Below are 22617 nucleotides of genomic sequence, written 5' to 3' on the forward strand. Positions count from 1 at the left end.
GTCCATTATTTGAAAAAACTATCAGTTATTTATGTGTATGATTTCAGTTCCAAGCTAAAATAGGCATTATATAAAAAAAATCACCAACTATTTTTATCTTCATGCTGATTTACATGTCAATAAGGTAAGAAGGAAAATTTTGGTAGAGTTTTGCCTTAAATTTTAACAGTCCAAAGTTGCAACCAAACTGGATATTGTAACCAAATTAATATAACCAACTAAAGCCATCAAAAAATAAGAGGCATAGGCTTGTCAAAAATGCATTCCAAGTGGTCCTTGACATGGCTCCTACTGAATATAAACAAAATAACGTAAAGATACAAAAATTAGAATTCAGAAGTTATAACGCTAGTATCTACACTTCTGAATGGGTTTTAGCCCTTTTTTGTTGGTTCTAATAGAACATGCTTCTCGCGTGCAGCTTTCCGTCCAAATTGAGCATTATTCTGTCAATTGTCCCTAATTGACCAAAAATTTAAGAACTTTGAGGATGAAATGTATTCTTGATGAAATTTTGAGGACGAAATTAGTCATGAACCCAACATTTGAGGATGAAAAGTGCATTTTTCCCGTTAAACAAAAAACTTGCTCCTAGCTAGAGTCACGACGAAAAGAAAAACAACACGCAAATATATTGCATCCGATTTCCCATGAAAAAAAAAAAAGAGTGAGAAAAAAAAAAGGGACATTTGTCAAGCAGTCTTGACCTTGTCGATTTTGCACCCGAAAGTTAGAAAGGGTGACAAGCGGCAATCTTTCGACAAACAATAGAATTCCTTCCGGTTTCCCACGAAGAACAATGATGATGTGATGACTGAAAATCCTAGTCCGGGATTTGTTCCGCATACTTTTCATTTAATGATGCTTGTCCGTGTCATCGAGGGAACCTTCGAGCGTTTTCAGTGGCCCTGTAGCTCATAAGGCATCGGTCCGACACACCCACCCATTATCAATAATGGCTACTGGTCCGAATCTTCTTTTTTTCCGCCCTTTCTCTTTTATAGGTCATTCACTGATTATCTCTTCACTGGTGCTCTTTTTCGGACGTTGATAGTCACAGTAAGGAGAGGATAGCATTTAGCGTGTTTCGATAGAAAGATTATTTTGAGAAGTTTCTTGAATCACGCTATAATATATTATTATTAGTGCGTTTGGATTGTCTTTTATTTCACTTTATTTATATTTTATTTACACACCGACTTACTTGTATCATCACATATTTTTCAATCATCGTTTTATCTCACATGCATCACGTCAAAAAAGTGCTACAGTATTTTTCACAAAATTATCTCAAATAAATTACAATCCATTGCGAGACAAAAAATATTACAAATATATAAAAAAAAATTGTTAAAAATCTTGTTGATGGCATGTAAATAAAACTTTTTACAAAATATTTGTAAGCGTTACCTAACTAATTGCCGGAGCAACCAAAATGCTGACCACTGTGAGAATGTTAGGTGCATTTCCACTCAATTGGCTTGCACGTAAGGGATTAGAAGATCCAGGACGCTGGTGATGTGACGTTTGAATAATACGAGATTATTTGGAATAATTATTGTAACTTTTCTTTGCTCTTATGAGATGAGAGCGTGAAATGATGCAGTTAAATAAGTTACCGAATGACTACTTCACTTTAATCGCGAATCAAGTTAGTAACATTTTTCAGCTTAGGACAAAGCGGGCAATTATGCACTTGGATTTGATACTTTATGCTCAACATTCATCAGTAAAAAACATCTTTTTCTTGTGTGCGTGGCACGAATGAAGATGGCATGATATTGGATTAGGATAGGGCCGATCGAGGTTAATCACAATTGATGCAGTTGTTATATATATATATATATATATATATATATATATATTTTAAAAATTATGCTATACTCCCTCCGTCCCACTTTGTTAGTTTTGTTTTCGTTTTTCGTCCGTCCCAAATTGTAGTCCACTTTCCCATTAAGAAATGTAGTAATCTTTCAAATTGTCTAAAATACCCTTATTAAATATCTTGTTATTAATACATTGTTATTAAATACTAACCCACTACATTGAATACATTGAGTTTTTCCAATACATTGAATACATTGAGTGCATTGATTAGCATAAGGGTATTTTAGGAAATTACTAATCTAAATTTATGTTTCCAACAAAATTAATTACACTTTCTTAATCTGTGTGAAAAAAAAAATCAAGACTAACAAAACGGGACAGAAGGAGTATTAAATTAGTGTACACGAACAAAATTCATGTGTACAACAAAATAACTTTAGCATATAACAAGTTACGTAAAATATATAATAACCGAACGAGAACGATTGTGGCGACATCTTAACCTTCACTGTCCAATTGTATGACACGATTGGGTTCTTCAATCGAGCTGCCTAGTCGAGAAGGGCGCCAAATGGAAAGGTTTTTCATCAAACCTACCTTAAAAGCATCGATGCTAAAGGAAAAATGGGCCCATCCGCGTAGCCGACACTAACTTCCCAAACCTCGACAATAAGGGGCAAAACTCTCTAATGCCGGCTTTTGAGGTTAATTCTGGGATTAGGTTTATAAAACAACAAAAGTCTGATTCAGGCTGTTGAAAAAAGGGGCAAAACTCTCTAATAGACTAGGGCGAGATTTTTTGGAGGCGTGTTAGGCTGAAAGCATTGACCGAACGCAATCGAAACCATTCCCAACGTCTGTTCCGATTTGCTGTCTTCCCCCCGCAATCTCCCCGGATGGTCATCCACCTGATTTCTTCCCTATGGGCTTTTGCCATCTGTCATTTCACTCTGAACTCTCTTTTTTTGTTATTTTTATTTGTTTCACCCGCCTCCGCGGCTCCACCGCCACCGCCACATCCCTAGAATTTGGCCCTTATCCCCCTTCCTCTCGCCAAAACCACGCAAATGCCATCTCAATCTTCGCCGAAGTTTTTCAGGAAAAATGCCCGAGGAATGAATAAATGTTTAAACTCCACAAAAATGTGTGTTTTTCCAAATCTGAGGTGGGAGAAGCAATTTTCACACATCGGTCTGCTCTCGTGGAAACTTTCAAAACAACCAAAAAAAAAAAAAAAGTCCACCCGATGACACGTGAAAATTCATATTGAGGCGGGATGGAATTAGGACCTTTGATAAAAGGTTTATTAGATTTGCGACAAATGGTTTGGGTCAACATTATCAGTAATTTGAGTGGGACTAATCTATACTCACCCAATCTTGGTCCATCCAATTAAGTCCTACAGTGAATATTGGTAGGGGGTGGGCATGAGCCCATATCATGCAATATTACATTATTAACCCTATGTAAGTCCTGCCCATCCCGCTAATTTTATTTATTACTCACGTATTAATATTTTGGAAATGTATGATATAAATGACAGACAGGATAATAATTATTAATTTATGTATGTATATGATAGGTTAAATAACCAGCGTACATTAAGAATCCGTTACAAATCCCTCAAAGAAAAATACTATGTGTTACAAAATCCCATAATAATAATAATAAAAAGTACTTTCTCTATGGAAATCCACAATAATAAAAATTGATTGGCAATTGAAGTAAAAGAATAATGAAAATACAAAAATGAAGCTGGAATACATTCAGTTTCAGCGATACATATATATATATATATATTTTCAAAGATGATAATAATTATATAATCTATTCTATTATAATTTATAAGAAAAAAGAGCCTAAAGAGACTTAAAATACACAGGACTTATTAAATTAAAAAAATATTTTAATATTATTCTTAAAAATTTTTTGCTGCTGGTGAGATTTGAAATAGTAACCTACGATCCCAGGAGGGAGGGACTTAGAGACCCCCAAGCTCAGTGGTTCAGCTTCAGCTATATAAAGGCAGTGAATTCAAAGAGAGAGAGTGAGGAAGCGTCCACCAAGAGAACATGTGGTCTACATGCAGTTAACCTTTGCAACTCTGCTTTGCCAAACACACACTCTCTCTCATAGTCTCATTTCTCAAGTCTCGACTCTCCTCCTCGAGCATCAGCAACCGCCTTTGCCGTTGTTGAGACTTCGCAGGCGGTTCAGATAAATCGCTCTCTAAACATTTCCAATCCCACCTCCTTTCAAGCCTATATCAGGCTCTACAAGTAGAAGACGCCTAAACACACGCACACACTCTATCTCTCTCCGTCTCTCAAGAATTCTCCAAATTCTGAGAAAACCAACACCGGATACAAGTACGACCACCGTCTATGGCTGCCGGAATTGCCGTCGCAGCCGGCGCCCAGACAGTCTGTTTCCGGGTCAACTCATTTCTAACCCGAAAACCCACCTCCCTAGTCGCAGATAGCCTGACTTTTTCCCCTTTAGCCCAGCAATTCAGCACAACTCGGAGGCATCGAAGGAAGCCCAGGTTGACGGTTTGTTTTGTGCTGGAGGATGAGGAATTGAAAGCCCAGTTGGTGACAAGCGAGGAGGAAGCCCGAGAGCGCGAGAAAGCGATGGCGAAGCGGATCTCTGATGCAAGAACGGCGGAGAAACTAGCCAGGAAGAGATCGGAGAGGTTCACTTATCTCGTTGCGGCCGTCATGTCTAGCTTCGGAATTACTTCCATGGCAGTTCTGGCTGTTTACTACAGATTTGTTTGGCAAATGGAGGTATATCCATCCATTATTCAACTCTCTCTCTCTGTTTACGTGTATCATGTGTATTAATCTCTCTGTTTATGTGCAGGAAGAGAATCGAATTTTATACTCTGCTCCAGCACATATGTCTAATTGTCAATTTGAACAGATTTAATTTAGTGGGTGTGTCACATTTTCTTGCATCCTGATATTTTACTGGATTTTTTTTTTTTTTTGGCTTTCTGGGTATTAGGGCGGAGAGGTGCCTTATTCGGAAATGTTTGGCACATTTGCTCTTTCAGTTGGTGCAGCTGTAAGTTTCTAGTCCTAGTAGTATTACTCATCCATAATTCACTCTTTTGATTTTGGGTATTTGTGTCTGATCGAAATTTGATCATGAATTTGGTTTTTTTTTTTATATCTTATATCTTTAGGTGGGAATGGAATTCTGGGCGAGATGGGCTCACAAAGCGCTGTGGCACGCTTCGTTATGGCACATGCACGAGGTCCGCTTTCCAATCTTTCGGCTCTCATAATACATATTTCGGCGCTTTTGTCTTTTAATTAAATGTTTATGAACTAGTTAGTCCCCGCTGATGATCGGTTGCGAAGACAAACTAATAGACCGTTAAAAATTGGATTCAATCCGACCACAACTGTCAACTGAGATTATCTTTACACTTAAAATTTAACTGATTATAATCCCAATTTTCCGGCAGATTTATACTAGTACTAGTAGCACTCGCTCGTAGATTTTTTCTAAATTTGACCTTGCTTGGGAATTCCACGGGAACTTGATTCATCTTTTTGATGATTACACATTACAGTCACACCATAGACCAAGAGAAGGGCCCTTCGAGCTTAACGACGTTTTCGCCATAATCAACGCCGTCCCTGCCATAGCCCTCCTTTCTTATGGCTTCTTCCACAAGGGCCTCATTCCTGGCCTCTGCTTCGGTGCCGTGAGTGCCTTCTCTCGTTCACAATCGCTCAAGATTGTATTCGTCCCGTGCGCTTTTTATACTGAAAGTTATGATTTTGACGTGCAGGGCCTTGGGATTACAGTGTTTGGCATGGCTTACATGTTCGTCCACGATGGTCTGGTGCACAAGAGATTTCCGGTTGGTCCCATTGCAAATGTTCCTTACTTCAGAAGAGTTGCAGCTGCACATCAGGTATTCTTTCTTTCTGCACTTTTGTAGCAGAATCCATTTTTATAGTACTGCATGCGAATCGGGGGTCGTCCTCAATTAGCAGTTCATACATCATACTAACAGCGGATCGGGGAGTAATAAATTGTGGTACACATGATCCTTTGTAACCGAAGCTAACGGCCACCATCTTCTTCCATTTTGGTGTGTGGGATTTTCAGCTGCATCATTCGGACAAGTTCAACGGCGTCCCATTTGGGTTGTTCTTAGGACCAAAGGTGGTTTCCCTTCTCAGCCTCTGCTTCCCGCTTTCTTTCCTTTTTTTTTTTTTTTTAATTATTGATAGTGCACTATTGCTTTAGTTAATTCATCATGTCTAGGAATAAACCTCCCACTTCTTGGGGAAAAAAAAAAAAAACATCCTTGGGCTTTACCCGTTCTAGAAAAAAGTAGTGTAACTAAAAGATTAGAACAAATCAATCCTAATGCAGGGTGGTTGTTGATGGATACAGGAACTTGAAAAAGTAGGGGGGCTTGAAGAGCTGGAAAAGGAAATCAACCGGAGAATCAAGTTGCGTAAGGGTTCATAAAAGGGTCAAATTAATTCAACGGGGCGCATTTTGTCGCGGCTGTAGAAAAAAAGAAAAGAGGGGGTTCGACCTAATATGGACTTGATTTTGACCTCGTATTTGACTAGTCAAAGAGTTTTAAGGAACAGAGAGACTCGAGCAAGGATTTTGAGTAATTTAATCCGGTCCCTGTCCAAATTTAGTTGCTTCTTGCAGTACTCTTTGCGGCAATAGCAATGTGTTGCTTAGCGTGTTAAATTACTAGGTCCGTTCGCTTGTAACTTGTACAAATTGACGTCCAATCACAATTGTACCGGAAATTTCATATGGAAAAGGACGGCCAATTAAGGGAAAAGGAAAGGGAGGAACTGTTTTTTTTTTTTTTTTTTCTTTTTCACTTTTGATCTTTTCATTTTAAAGGGACAAAGAAGGAACTGATTAAATTGAAGCTGAACAAAATCTCAAAACTTTGAACAATATCATTTACTGTCCCTCGAGGATATCAGATTGATAATGATATGAGCAGAGGGCATCATTATGTATCCAGAGTCCCTCATTTTTATTGCGGATGTTATTCAATATCAAAGCGCTGCCTGTATGTATCTCTCCTAATTTGAGAGGCAGGCCAAATAAACCATCCCGCTAATTTCTTATAATTTATAAATAATGTAATTGGGAACCAAATCATCTTGCAGGCAGCATGCTTAAAATTGAAATACAAAACTTTAAGACGTGTTGTTTTGTCTTGAGCTCTTGATTTTTTTTTTTTTTTTAATATTTTTTTCCAACCGGAGGGGAGGGACAGAATTTAAGAAGTAGAAAGAATCGAATGCCATGCCATTTTATTTCTTTTAACAAATGTATGATAATCTAAGTTTAAACACGAATGAACCATATCATTTATTAGTAGAAGAAAAAAAAAAGATAGCGCACGACAATTCTTCGTCAATGTTAGAATGTCTGGCTTGAGAACGGCAGTGTAAGAGTGTACAGAGGCGCGGGAATGGTTAACCGTCTCAGGCAGTTCACGGCCTGGATGAGGTCTCAAAAATTTGTGCGACTCAAATCATGTTTTGTAAGTTGATTTTCACGTCGTGTGAAACCCACAAAAATGTTGTTCTAATGTTACTCGCTGTTGTTCTATTGTTATACCTTATACAGATGATGTTATACATATACAAATGGTGTTACACTTTTCGAAGTGATTGTTCTGACAACCGTTCCAGCCCCGCGTCCATGCAGTCGTATATATTGCTCAGGAGACTGTGAACTGCTCAGAAACGGTCCGTCTGATGATAATTCCTGTCCCAAATCCATCTAAAATACATCTGACGACTCATTCTATATAATTCAGGACCCTACACCAAAAAATATTTAATTGCCGGTTGACTTGTCACCCATGAAAATAAACAAATCAATGACGATAAAGAGACCTGCAGAAAGTTGCTCTTATTCTCGAGTCATCCAAATGGGGCGAATGAATAAGTACTTAGTACTGTAATCTGCAAATAATCATGGTCGTTAGAGCCACTAGTTACCCACTGAAAACCAAGAACCAATCCCTTGGAGCCAGATAGGGAACTTTTTCCCCTTGTTTAGTTATTTTTTCCGGGCGATCCGGGCATCGCGTTGGATCGCCTCGTCAACCTTCCAATCAATGAATCAAGCGTTGTGAGATTTTATAGTTATTCTTTTCTTTCAGGACTACGTGTAAGATTTGTAGAGAGGCAATAATATGAAGATGATGAAGAGTACCCTGGCGGAATTGGAACAATAATGAATCAATACCAAACTTTTCTTGGGTTCACGTCCCGTCCCGTCCCATCCCATCCCATCTTTTTTTTTTTTTTTCTGTCAGGTATCTTTTTTTGTTCTGTCAGGTATGATAGATTTATTCTTGTTCTATATTATAGAAAGAAGATGGCTTAACAGGATCAAGGTGAAAATTCGAGAGAACTGAACCATTATCATTTTTAGATAGATGTCTATTTACTAGCTGACAAAATATTTCAGAAGAATCTGAATTTTTAAAATGTAAGATTAAGTAATTCGATCCGTTGACCTATATTTAAATGGAGTTTTGAGGCAATCTCGAAGATTAACTACTCTTAAAGTAGTTGGTTCCGTCCCGTCCCGTCCCATCCCATCCCATCCGGCCAAAAAGAGAGTGATCCACTGACTTTGGATGCATGGCGGAGCAAGAGATTCGTAGACCCACCACTAATGAGTCGGTGGAATTCTAATTGCGTCTCCAGTTATCTAATACTGCTACTAATGGATTTCTGCTTGCCTGATCAGCCAGTTCATTCAACCTTTTGACCGATTCTCTTTTCATTTTGTTTATCCTTTTGAATTTGATAGTTTGACTTTCAAAGCTCTGACTCTCTCTTTTCTAACTAGAGCTTTACAAATTAAACTATGCCACATCTGTCATATAATTATAACCAAAGTACGTATACATACGTAACATACCCCTTTTTTAAAAAAAAAAAAAAAAAAGTTTTGTCGTGATAACCTGGTGATGTAATCTGGTAATTGCCTCCGGTCGAAATTAAAGGGTTACTGTCAGGAAAACTTGTACCAGTAAGTTTGAACCGACCAACCCCTTGTCTTCTGCCACCTCCCAATAGTTAAGTCATCTCGCACGCGCCATCAATCATGAATCACGCCGATAAAATCCTTTTAAAAAAATAAATAAATTTATATGCCGAGGTTGAGTATCTCCCCTTTTACATCTGAATTATTAACCCATTGTATTCTTTTTTTTTTTTTTTTCAACACAAGGGTGTCCGGATCAATTTATACGGGGCCCGACTAATCCCCTACGACCTGGGAGAGGAGGCCCCACTCCACACTGAACACGTTAACAACGGGACTCGAACCCTGGACAAGTCAGAAAGGTCGCCATACCCTAAGGAGGGGGAGCGGACTGGGTCAATTCTTACGGAGCCCGACTAATCCCTGCGACTCGGAAGAGGAGGCTCCACTCCACACCGAGCACGTTAACAACGGGTCTTGAACCCTGGACAAGCCAGGAAGGTCACCATACTCTAAGGAGGGGGAGCGGACCGCTCGAGCTATCCCGTGGAGACAGGAGACAGGAAGGTCGCCATACCCTAAGGAGGGGGAGCGGACCGGGTCAATCATTACGGGGCCCGACTAATCCCTGCGGCTCGGAAGAGGAGGCTCCACTCCACACCGAGCACGTTAACAACGGGTTTCGAACCCTGAACAAGCCAGGAAGATCACCATACCCTAAGGAGGGGGAGCGGACCGCTCGAGCTATCACGTGGAGGCAGAAGACCAGCCACGTAAAGTGACAAGTTTGTGGGAGGCAGGAGTTGAACTCCTGACCTCCAGCATCACCAAAGATGGTGATGACCACTGGATCAAATGGCCAGTGGCAATTAATCCATTGTAGTCAGGTAGAAAGTTTTTTAACTCTTGCGTCCAGGCACCGTTTTCCCCCGTCCCTTACATCAAAGACCCCTTTTTTTCGGGTCTAATGCTATTTCTAATCCATTTTCTTTTCTTTTTTAGTTGTTTGCATTAGTGAACAAAATCTGAAAGTGAATGGATTGAGGTTCATGCATCCATTTTCTTTTCCTTGGCATTTCCTCGTTTCCTGTTTAATTTTTTTTATGGTCAATTAAGACCGCCACATATAATAATAAATTGATGTGAGGTCAAGGGTCGGCAAGAGTTGAACCTTACCTCCCACATCACCAAGCCAAAGGCCTAGTGGCTGTCCCCGTTTTGTTGGTTGAGGTTCTTTATCGAGTCATACGTCTCAACTCTGTCATGCTAACTAGTGGGAAATACACACACTACGTGTGTGTGTGTAAATTTAAAACAAGAAAATTTTTAAAATAAAAAGTTATTAAGTTTTTTGATAGTTGTTACATTTTTTATTATCCATGCATTATACTCATTTAGAACAAGTATTGTGTTTTTCTTTCTTGCTTTCTTTCTTTCTTCTTTTAATAGGAAGTTGTTAATGGTTATTGTCTTATTAGAAGTTCTATCGAGGTCAAAAAATAAGGGCGTGTGTATGTGTTTTGTGTTTGTGTGCCCTTGTTTTTTGTTGGGATGGTAGTATCATTTTACCTTTATTTGGAGGGTAAAATATGAAATAGAAAAAGTGATACAAAAAGTTTACGCCAACGTTCTCCTCTCTTTATATGTAGTACACAATACGTAGCAATACGAGAGTATTGAGTCAAATAAATCCTCAAAACTAATAGGAGGGCTTTTTCCTGACGAATGCTCAGCAATACTTGTTAACACATTTTAAGTCATATTCAATCTATTATATAAATGTACATATAAATAATTATTATACTTTTTAAAATAATTTTACTTTATAAAAAATTTAATACCTGAATTGCATCTACATCTGGATGATAGACCTATGATGAAATGGAAGTAAGAGTGTAACATAACAAAAATAGGGTGATGCACGTACAAACAATTATTATCCTTTTTTTACATTTGTACACTTTTCACATTAATTTTACTTTTTAAAAAATTTAATACTTGAACTGCATTTACATTTTGGATGACAAACCTATGATGGAATAGGAATAGGACTGTTTAACATAACAAAACTAGAGGATGAGTGCCCGCGCATCGCGCAGGTGTTTGGTGCCTATGATTAAAGAGAATTTTTCATTGGACAAAATAATAGTATATTTTGGAAAGAAATAGTCATCAAATATGACAAAATTAATAATAGTACATTCTAATTATGGCATACACTTGTACACTTTATTTTATCAATACTTTTATAATTTTACCATTCCTAAAAGAACCTTATAGATATGAGTTGAAAATCGCTCAAGAGAAGACATAAGTTATTTCAGGTAAAGGAATACCCTCCAACGGCTAGTTATAGCAACGTGTTAATATATTTTTGTATTAATTGCACAATAAAAGCCACGCTTCAATTAAATATGTCTATAACACCATTTCAATAATTATACCAACACATAAGTTTATATGAGCTGTACTTGATGCAAAAACGCTTGCAAAATAATTCCATATTTTAGAAATACTCAGATGTCTACATAAATCAAAACTTTAAATGTACAAAAATGAGGATATTTCAGTAAATATATCTAAACATATGCTGCTCTCAGTTGTACCAAAAACTTAGGGGTGGCAATTAGGGTCCAAATCAGGTTGGCCCGACCCGTCAGAAAATCTGTTGATCCGAACCCGACCCGCCAACCCGTGACGGGTTAGGTATACTGACTTGAACTCGAAAATTTCAGGTTGACGGGTTGGCGGGTCGACCCGAAATGACCCGAAACTTAATTTTAATTTATTAATTTATCACTGTAATTTCTAATAAAATTAATTTCTCACAAAACTAATTACATAATCAAATAATAAAAATTTAAATAAATAATTCCAAATCAAATCTAAAATAAATTAAACACCGTAAAAGTGTTTTATCCCAAACAAAATATAAAATAAATTAAAACAGTATAAAAGTAAAAAATAATATAATATATTATTTGTCCAAATATAATAATTTCAACTTCACACAAATTAAATAAATTCATTTATGATTAAGTAATTAATGCCTTTGAAAAAAAGAATAACTTAGTTTAGTTAAATAAAATTATTTTTATGTTTATTAAATTATTTTTAATTCGTAAACGGGTCATATCGGGTCATATCAGGTCACCACGGGTTGACCCGAAATCGACATATTTTCTTTTCGGGTTCATCGGGTTCAACCCGATTCTGACCCGAATTCCCGAAACCTCAACCCAAACCCATTAATTTCGTGTTAGGTTCGTGTCGACGATGTCGTGTTTTCAGGTCGTGTCGAAAATTGCCACCCCTACAAAAACTTAAACAAAAACTATACAATATTCCGCATTCCCAAAAAACCCCTATCCATGCGGTTGAAATTCAAACCCTCTTTGACCACAACTCATTCTAATATAGTACTCCCTCCGTCCCACTTTGATAGTCTTGTATTTCTTTTTCATCTGTCCCAAATTATAGTCCACTTTTCAATTGAAAAGTGTAGTTGTATTTTAATTTTTCTAAAATACTCTTATTCAATGTAAGTAGTTGTTACTATAAACCTATCCCATTTAATGAGAGTTGATTTTTTTTTTACCATCAATTCAAGTTCCCATAAAGTTGTACCATATTTAATGTGAGGGTATTTTAGGAAAATAGCAATCTAAATTTACTTTTCTAATAAAATTAACTATTTTTTTTTAAATTGTGCTGTCCCAAATTATAGTCCACTTTTCAATTGAAAAGTGTAGTTGTATTTTAATTTTTCTAAAATACTCTTATTCAATGTAAGTAGTTGTTACTATAAACCTATCCCATTTAATGAGAGTTGATTTTTTTTTTACCATCAATTCAAGTTCCCATAAAGTTGTACCATATTTAATGTGAGGGTATTTTAGGAAAATAGCAATCTAAATTTACTTTTCTAATAAAATTAACTATTTTTTTTTAAATTGTGTGAAAAAAGAAACATGACTATCAAAGTGGGACGGAGGGAGTATAAGGAAATAGGATTCCCAGGGAGAATGGGCCTCTCAAGTACAATTGGAGTCTTCAACTGCATCTGTCGGCCAATGCTTAAAGTTGTGTTCTCTCCTGAACTAGGCCTACCATTTTTAGGCTATTGGGACTTTGTAAAAGCCCGAAAGAATTGTCTTCACCAGTGTGCTGAAGGTCCTCAACAACTCGAGATCACCTGTTTTTAAGCCGCAAATTTTTTTTTAAAAGATTCGTTTGCGAAGAAAACCTGCAATCCTTTTTCTCAAAAAAAAAAAAAAATAAAAATCAAGAGACGGATTAGATATAAGAAATAGGCAGAGAGAAAAAGCGAAGAGGAGAAAAGGGATTTGAACTATGGCCTGTAAATTCTGAGGCCGCTAAGAAATAGGGAGGGAGAAAAGGCGGAGAGGGGAAAGGGATTTGAACCACGGCCTGTAAATTCTGAGGTCTCAATCCGCATCTAATTTGCTAAAATGGGCTTTAGAAATTGAGTCAAACTTAAACAAAACAAAGCCGACCGAATGGAGATGGTCGTAGTCGGTCAAAGAATAGAACCAATGTCCGGCTGTCCGCAGAGAAATGAAATCAGCGGCGGTGGCGGTGAGATCGCGGTTCATTTCTCCGACAAACCATCCCCGGAACCTCAAACACCACTTTCTCCCAACATCTGGCGGGAAAGCCAATCTTGAGCGATTCCAAGAGACCAAAAACAACAGTTGGACACCTACCTTGCCCTCGACTAGCTATAGTACCGTTAAGCCCAATGGAGTGTTTGTCTCTGCAACGGCAGCTCAATCGAGCTGTAATCATCCTGGAAAATTCAATGCTAAAGAAGACAAGGGTTGGATTCACTTCGTGGGTGTTGGAGGTTGTGGGATGTCTGGTCTTGCATTGCTTGCCCTCAAGCAACTAACTACTACATGCTCCTCTCCTCAACTCCTAAGTCCTGACACACCCCCCCAAAAAAAAAACGCTACTTGCAAGCATGACATAAACCTGTTTTTCATCTTTTCTCAGAAGCTCATCTTTTAATTAATTCATGAAGGTTTCCGGCTCACCTTATTTAGGTTGACCATTCTTCTTGTTATTTAAAGCTGGAGTTTTTGAGTTTGTGGGTAGAATGTATAAACAAAGTTGCAACCTTTACAGGGTTATGAGGTCAGTGGTTCGGATATTGTATGGAACGTGGTTCGAAGTCTCGGTCGAGACCGACTGAGACGACTCGGCCGGATCATCACCGTCTCGGCCTCTACCGATACGATACCGTGACGAAACGATACCAAAATACTTGACTCGCCGAGAAATTGGCCGAGTCGTCACCGCGACGGATTGACTCGGCCGAGTTACACCGAGTTATCTCGAGTCAAAATGAGAAATCAGCCGAGTCACACCGTGACGGATTGACTTGGCCGTTTCTTTTGCTATTTTTTAATTATTTTTATTTAGCATACTTTTTTATATTATTAATAATTTTTAGAATATTAAATACTTTAAAATTTGTATCTCACTGAGACCGCGACCGATATGCCAAGACCGATATGGAACGTTCCGGGCCGCGACCGCGACCGCGACCGCGACCGCGACTTTGAACCATGGTATGGAATAGCTACATGGCTGCACTACAGGAAGCCGGTGCTCATTTATTTGTGGGTCATTCTGAACTAAATTTTGGAAATTCTGGTAGCTTGAGTGAGTACCTTGCCTGATAGCAGTTGTGGAAGCAGATATGGAAATTGAATGTCCAACAAAAACTAAAGTTGTTTATCTGGAAATGCATGAATAATGCAATACCAGTTAAAGAGCTAATCTTTGACAGAACAAAGGTTGGAGATCCCATATGTACAGGCTGTGGAGAAGAAGTAGAAACTGTGGAACACCTTTTGTTCCACTGCAAGAAAGCAGAAGAAGCGTGGAATATATCACCAGTACAATGGGATGGGATAGCTGATTAAAGAGGCAGTTTTAAGAGGTGGTGGATTGCTTTAGTAGGAGCAAGATGTAGACAGGAAGGGATGAACCATATTGGACTAACGGTCAATATCCTGTGGCAGCTGTGGAAAACAAGGAATGAAAGAGTGTTTGAGGCAGAGGAAAGACAAGCGTTACAAGTGGTACAGAAGGCACTGCAAGAATGGATGGAACACTCGGAGGCTGTAGAGAGGAACAGGAGAATGAGCATTTCAGAAACTGCTGGAGCTATAGACGAGCCAGGACTAAACAAAAGTGAAGGGGAGTGCATCAATGTAGAAGTAGCAATGGCTAACGAGGAGGAAGGGCAGGTAGTAGGGATTGGAGTGGTTGCAGCTGATAGCAACTGTCAGGAGAAAGCTGTATGGGCCATGAGAGAGGAGTGCTGGACATTGCCTACTTGATTATGCAGAAGCAATGAAACTGGCAATGGTGAAAGCAAGAGCACAACACTGGTCCCACATAAGAGTTGGAATCACTGACCAACAGTTGCTAAGAAAACTAAAGTCAGGAAGAGCTAAAGATATCAGATAGTTTGCTCAGGTGGAGGAGATCAATAGCCTAAGCTCAATGTTTATGCAATGCCCATTTTATCTGCTCCCAGATGAACGAATATATAGATGCTGCAAGCATTCCATTGGATGAGGAACAATGGTTTCGTTAGTGTCTTTGTACACGATGTATAGCTTATTTGTAAAATTACTTTGGTTAATCAATTTAAAATCTTAACGTTTCCAGAAAAAAAAAAAAAAGAGTACCTTGCCTGATGCTGTTGTTGTGTTGAGTGCCATTCCTCCAGACAACGTAGAGATTGTACATGCCAAGTCAGCTGGGATTCCAGTGTAAGTACATTATTATTGATATTTCCATCAAACTGGATTCGGGTTTGGTATTCACACTCATCTTAAGGTAGGTGAGAAACTTTTCATGTTTTGCAGACTTAAGCAAGGTGATTGGTAGGGAAAGCTAACAGAGGCGTACAATCTCATAGCTGTCTCTGGGAGTCATGGTGAATAATGCTGTGGTTAAGATTTCAGATGTTGATCACATTTTTTTTCGGTTTCCCATGAAGTACATATAGTTAATGCGTTATTTCATTTGCATTATTTCATACAGTAGCACGCCTCGTATTCAAAAACTTCTAATTGCAAATAATACAAAGGATAATGCACATGATGACAAACATAAAGGATGCAGCACAGCAACTTATGCATTGATGTCAAATATGGAGGATAATGCATGTGATAAGTTACAAATACCATATCAAGTCCAAGAATGTAACTGTGCCTTGTGTAGTGAGCTGGGACTGATGTACTAGGTAATAATAATCCAGTTGATTGCTTATTTTGATGGTTTTGAGACCTTGGTGATAGTAGCATTTTCTTGATCTTCCTACCCTTGCATTTATTGGCTTAACGTCTTTTAACAAGATAGGCTGCTACTAGAGTTTACTCTATGTTTGCTCCCAGTACAACAACAAGCATGATCGCTTACATTTTAAAAGCGATGGGAGATGATCTTACAGCTGTCATTGGTGCCCAGGTGCCGCGGGTATTACTTTCTTGTATAATTTTATATCATTTGAATTATTGTGACCTTTGCTTTTACTATTCATAAGCTTCCCACTTCATAAGCAGTCTCCATTCATTTTTCTCTATTTTGGCTCATGCTAATGTTTGCAGGGAATTACTAACAAAGTGGTAGCATAATTTATATCAATCTAATTAAATTCCTGATCTTAGAAAAAATGATATTACATTTTACAGTTCGCTGGAGAGAATGTGATTCATGGGAGCGGTCTGAATTTCATCTTAGAGGTACTGCACATTTTACTACACTAGATCAACAAAGGATATGTCTGGTAATTACTGAAAAAGTTGCAATAGTGAAGTTCGTGTCTTTTGTTTGAAGAAACTTTCTCACTTTTTTTAGGTGTAAAAACACTGTGGTTTTTGGAAAGAAACCAAAAAGATATCATCTTATCTATGTTGATCTCATTTAGGGAATTTCTTATGGCTTTTAGGGCTTTACTTCTTCTATACTCCCCTTATTGCTGAGCTACTGAATCTCAGTGCTGATCATTGTACAGGCTGATGAATATAATGGTTGCTTCCTGGGATTTGCTCCTCATATCACTGTAGTAACAAATGTTGACTGGGAGCATGTTGATATATTCCCTGATGAGGTTTAATTCTTGCACAAATGCATACTATTGGATTTTCTTACTCATCTTTGATCTGATAAAAGTACTTCTTGTTTTCGATCAGAAGTTGGTCAGGACAATTTTTAGGAGATTCCTAAGTAAGTAAGGAGCGGCGGGCATCTCATTTTATGTGGAGATAGGTAAATTTTGCTATCTTTTAATTTTTGTTCATGCATCAAATTTGATCCCATCTGCAATGGCCTTTGCTTGATCAGCAATATTATGCAAATATGCAACTTTTCTTCTCACAAATTTCTTTTCTTGGTGAAGATCCTGCTATGTCTTGAAGTTTTAATTTCTATATTATGTACTTCAAGAGCTGTTTAAATCCCATGCACAAATCATAATTTGGTAGAAACATGCTAAATCCTATGTTTAAATCCTGCTATGTTGTGTTCCTTTCTTGGTCAAGACAAATTTCTATGAGGTGACAGAGTTGCTATTTTTATGCTCACATGATCACTTTTGTTACAAATTTGACAAGGATTTGCAATGAACTCCAATAATAACGGTTCAGGTGCATATTCTTTGCTTAGCGACAGACAGGGAGCAAGAATACTGAATGCTTCAGATGAAGTCAAACTTAGCCATAATTTAGAGCTATTCAGCGAGAGCTACAGTACTACAACTTATGGTATTTCAAAGTTAAATGAGTGGCATGCATCATCTGTATGTTCAAATGCACATGGGGGAAGTGATTATAAACTGGTAGGTTAATGTCTTGCTTACAAGACTTCGTCTGATGCAGTAGGAATGTAACTCAAGTTAAAACACGTCTGATTTTGAGTTTCAGGAATCTTTGTTGAATTGTAAAGCACATTTACTTTATTTTCTTCGTGTAAAACTGGTAATCGCATGGATTTATGTGATTTACGTCTTGCTTACAAAGTAGGAATGTAACTCAAGTTAAAACACATCTGATTGAGTTTCAGGAATCATTGTTGAATTGTGAAGGATGTTTACTTTAGTTTCTTCGTGTAAAACTGTAATCACATGGATTTATGTGATGTATACTTGCACTTGCACAATGGAAGCGAATGAATTGATAACTTACCACATGACAAGCAATATATGGGCCATGAGCATACAAGCCATTGTCTTAGGAATGTGCACTTCCAGTTAGTATCTTACTTTCTCAAGTTCAAATTTGATTGCTAAATGATTTGACCAAATTCTACAGCGAGATGGCTTTTCCAAGTGCTTAAGAAACTATAGTCTGACCTGTTGCAGAGGGCGTCCTGTTGCAGACATCAGCCTACAAAGTACCAGGAGTTCACAATGTTCTTAATTCACTTGCGGTGAGTCAAAACATTTAAACGCATCAAGTAAAGAATATATATCTTCATATATTAAGTGCATGCATATTTAATCATGTCCAATGGCAACATGAGATCTTTAGTTGGCCAACAATCGGTATCTGTATTCTCAAAGGAAAAATCACTGCAAAACTACGCTGAGTGATTGATATGAATGTCATGGTGTGTGTTGAAAGGTTACTAGACTTGTTATGGTCGGGTGTTCATACTCTTCTGTTGTGGCCAAATTTGTTCCCGTACATTTAGTTGCTTGGTTCGAGTTTGGTGATATTATTTTACATATGTCAAGGTATGAATTTGACGGTGCAAATTATCTTTTCAAGCTTCCAACTTTGAAGGTCATTAATTCCTTTACCTATGATACCAAGATATATGCAGCCTGAGAAACCAAGGTCCAATCTTTGGAATGTTACTGGTAGAGATCTGGCAGCGTCAATTGTTGGTTTATCAGCTGAATTCATCCTTTCCCTGGTGAGATGAAATTTATTCTTTCATGACAATACCTTCCACAAACCAGTACAGGAAATCAGGGAAAAACTGGTGGAACCTTGTAAGGCCATATTGTCATGTAAGCATTGTTGCCAAAAACTTTAATATCTAATAAAAGCTTCTGCTAGGGTTCTCTCTCTAAATTGACCCTCTATCTATTGACGGTCAAGTGCCAAATATTATCATCAGGATTTACAAACTCTAAATTTTAGCCTCAGTATGTACATATATGCTTTGTCTTCTTCTCAAGTTTCCGCTTGATATCTTTTACGTCTCTATGGTTCTTTGCCAGACAGATGTGGTCAAGAGGTTGCTGGTCTCAATAAACGCTGATCCTGATCGTGATGTAGTTATCCTGACATTAGGAGCAGGTCTGCAAAATTTGTGTGAGGAGTTACAGTTTTAGGGACAAAAACAGAGAAAATTTTAACTTCTGTCAATCTGCTATTATTGAGGAAGTTGTTTATATGGATAGGAGATGTTGCTGCAGTGGGCCGAAAACTGCTCCACGAGCTGTAACGATTAAGCAAATGATGATGGAATATGCGCGCGCTTTGGAAGAGAATGCGACAAAAGAGATTTTTTTTTGGAAAAAAAGTGATTCTTGGCAACTGCAATTGCAAGATACGGCAGCGCAATATGTCACCTATGGCAAGCGGATGAGTTCGCAAGGAAGTCAGTTTCCTAGGTGGAGAGGCCGGATGATAGCATCAACAGAACCAAGTGCAAAGATCACTGGGAACGATTCTGCAGTTGAAAAGAAAAACTTTTCAAGCAGAAATTAATTTAAGGATAAAGGAAGGCCATGGAACATTATGGTTTCCAGTTTTCCAGCTCATCGAGACTACAGGTTTATCCGCCTTCTTTGCCCAAGTAAAGTGCACATTGGCCGCAAAAAAGATAGAAGGGGCCAAAAACAGGCATTTACATGTTTATAGCCATAAGTGCTAGGATAATTTATGTAGATGTACAATAATTCACGCTATTACTTGACGCTTGTGTGTAATTAGTACTTCTAAGGTAAATTTGTGATTGGGCTCAATTTCAGAGGTTCTCTAGTTTTGATTGCAAAGTACACGAATTTATGGTTTAACACTCTGACAGTGCTTGCAGAAACATCTCGACCGCCATCGTGATGAGGACCGGCTTAAAAATGTCCACGACAGGCTTGATAACAGTAAGAAATAAGCAACCTCCTTAATCGACTCAAGATTACTTCCTTTTTTTTTTTTCCCTTTCATGATCTACAAGTCTTGAATTCCAGCCTGATTTATGGCCTGATGCACAAAAAACTTGTAAGCATTTCTGGAGGTTATCGCAATACAAATGCATTTGGACTGATCACCCAAATTCCAATTTTCGTCGTGAAAACAACTGCAGAAGCTTTCCCTAAAAGAACTATACACATTATGAGAAAATTCATCTCCCTGTCAAAATCTGCTAACAAAGTACAAAAATCAACCTCGTGTTGTCTTCCCAAAAGAACCACCCCTAACTCATTTCTACTCACAAATGCCAGAAGTTTTTGCAGTTTCTAGCCTCCGAAAAATGAGAACCAACCGCGTTTCTTGGGCTCCTCCTCCACCATAACAGCTTTCATGCTATCCTGCTCGACCAACCTCCACGCCGCCTGCTCAAAAGCCAGCCCAGCCAACGTGGGCGGTTTGTTCAGCACCAACGGGTACCCTCTATTAGTGCTTCTAATCACCTCCGAGTCCTCCGGAATCACCCCTAATAATGCCAATCCCAGCATCTCCTGCACATCCAATACCGACATCATATCCTCCCCCTTGATCATATCCGTTCGAACCCGGTTCACAATCATCTTAATATCCCTTATTCCGTCGCATTCCAGCAGCCCAGTCACCCTATCGGCATCCCGAAGGCTAGTAATATCGGGGGTGGTCACTAAAACTGCCTCGTTCGCAGGGGTAATGGCCGTAATGAACCCGGCATCAATGCCAGCTGGGCAGTCGATGAGGATAAAATCCGGGACGCCTTCCTCGCGATCCTTCAAGGCATCGACCAGCCAAATGAGGGCTTTGCCGCCGAAGCCAAGGGGCAATTTGGATCTGGGTTTGGAAATGCAGAGGAGTTCAAAGTTGGACCAGCGCTTGTCTCTCACCAAGGCTTGGTCGAGGCGGCAATCGCCGTTGAGGACCTCGACGACGGTGTAATTAACGCGGTTTTCGAGGCCGAGGAGGAGGTCGAGGTTGCGGAGGCCGACGTCGGCGTCAATGGCCACAACAGAGAAGCCGAGGCGGGCAAGTGAAAGGCCAACATTGGCGGTAGTGGTGGTCTTGCCGACTCCTCCTTTACCAGAGGTGATGACGACGACTCGTGGGGTGTCGCCGGCGAGCTGGGGCTTGCGGTTATATTGGAGGATGGATTGGATTTTTGGGAGGGAGTGGGGTGGCTTTAGTGGCGGGGGAGGGGGATTTAGGGTTTTAGGGTAGAGGTTGGGAAAATAATGAAATGGGTTGGGAGGGGTCAGAGTGGAGTAGAATAGAGTGTTGGAGTTTGTTAGCGGCGGCTGTAGAGATACCATTTTGGTTTTGATGGTTGCTTCTGAGAGAGAGAGAGAGTTTTAATGGCCAGAAATGAATAGAGGTAGAAGAAAAGAAGAAGAACATGTTACATAGTGGGAAACTGCACAAAGGCCAGAAGGGCTGCGATCGGAAACAGAAATTTACTGCATTTATTTTGTTCCCTCTAAAAAGGTAGCAGTTGGTTCGTTAACGTGTGAATCATTTGCTACTAAGGCCATCACCAACTCCTTTTAAGGTGTCCTTTCAAATCTTATATTTAATCCGAAAATAGGAAGATTATAGTATTTTTTTAGTGTGATATATATGAAATAAAAAAATAATTAAAAAATATGTTGATGACGCAAACAAACGAATTTTGACAAATAATTCAATTGAATTTTTTTCCAATTGGCAAATGCAATACAGAGAAATTCATCTTTTTAGACGCCCCAGATTTAAAGACCCAGACTCGATCTTGACATCATGATTGCTATATATATATATGCAATTATTTTTATGGCTTATACTTCGTATCGGCAAAATGCCTGTGATTTTTTTATTTGAAGGAAAAAATGCCTGTCATTGGAGGCACTGTTGGGAAGAGTTACATAAGGTTGATCTTGAATTGCCCAAAAAAAACAATAAATTGGTTGGAAGCTAGGGCTTTTACTTGAAATAACCTTGCTTGTTGTTGGAGCTTGGGGACTACTGTTCAAGGCCATTTCTTTTCCCTTATATATTTTTTTTATTGTGAAGCTTTTTTTATTTCGAGGTCTCTCTCTCTCTTGTTTTGTCTTTCTCGATTATCTTTCTTCGATCAACTATTTTTAAATTTCACATCAATCATCCTTAACTTCAGTACAGTTGAAAAGGTATTGGAATAATTCGGAAGGGACTGAATCATCACTATCGAATCAGACGGGTGCACTACGCAAAAACCTTACGGCATTGGTGGTGGTCACGAGCCAAAAAGCCGGTGGTTAGTCAAAGGGGATAACTGTTATTTATTTTTCAAACATTGAGAGGTCTGCTCGTAATTTAGCCAAACCACAAGGGAGGTGGATATAAGTTATAACTAACCCTTGATTTAATGGTTAGCCTTTGAATTGAAGCTCATCTAAATGGCCTCGATGCCTGGTCTTACCCTTTATGTGGGTGTTCAAATAGCTTTGGGTGGTGAGTCTTCAGCCCAACAGTTCATATGATGGGCGAGTTGGCCCAGTTATTTTCCGTTGCCTAACGGGGTTTCTCCTCATCACCAAAGTCCATGGAT

At 38.7% G+C, this 22617-nt stretch overlaps 2 protein-coding genes and 1 pseudogene across 3 annotated transcripts; 2 read left to right on the forward strand and 1 right to left on the reverse strand.

Moving 5' to 3' along the window:
• Positions 1–3873: 3873 nt before the first annotated feature.
• Positions 3874–6637, forward strand: LOC113724974 (beta-carotene hydroxylase 2, chloroplastic). 2 transcript variants are annotated; one of them, XM_027247898.2, is made up of 7 exons: positions 3874–4616; positions 4837–4896; positions 5018–5089; positions 5411–5545; positions 5633–5758; positions 5956–6012; positions 6247–6637. In XM_027247898.2, the coding sequence occupies exons 1-7, from the start codon at positions 4212–4214 to the stop codon at positions 6322–6324; spliced, it is 933 nt and encodes a 310-aa protein (XP_027103699.1). In that variant the 5' UTR covers positions 3874–4211; the 3' UTR covers positions 6325–6637. The 2 variants fall into 2 exon arrangements, with proteins under 2 accessions (XP_027103699.1, XP_027103698.1); XM_027247897.2 differs by having other exon boundaries at positions 5411–5758; positions 6247–6505.
• A 9115-nt stretch (positions 6638–15752) lies between these two features.
• Positions 15753–19909, forward strand: LOC140029972 (uncharacterized; annotated as a pseudogene).
• A 188-nt stretch (positions 19910–20097) lies between these two features.
• On the reverse strand, positions 20098–21572 carry LOC113724975 (septum site-determining protein minD homolog, chloroplastic-like). Its single transcript, XM_027247899.2, has one exon. The coding sequence runs from the start codon at positions 21362–21364 to the stop codon at positions 20351–20353; it is 1014 nt and encodes a 337-aa protein (XP_027103700.1). The 5' UTR covers positions 21365–21572; the 3' UTR covers positions 20098–20350.
• Between the last annotated feature and the right edge of the window lie 1045 nt (positions 21573–22617).

Source organism: Coffea arabica, chromosome 2c, assembly GCF_036785885.1.
Source record: "Coffea arabica cultivar ET-39 chromosome 2c, Coffea Arabica ET-39 HiFi, whole genome shotgun sequence".
Lineage (NCBI taxonomy): Eukaryota > Viridiplantae > Streptophyta > Magnoliopsida > Gentianales > Rubiaceae > Coffea > Coffea arabica.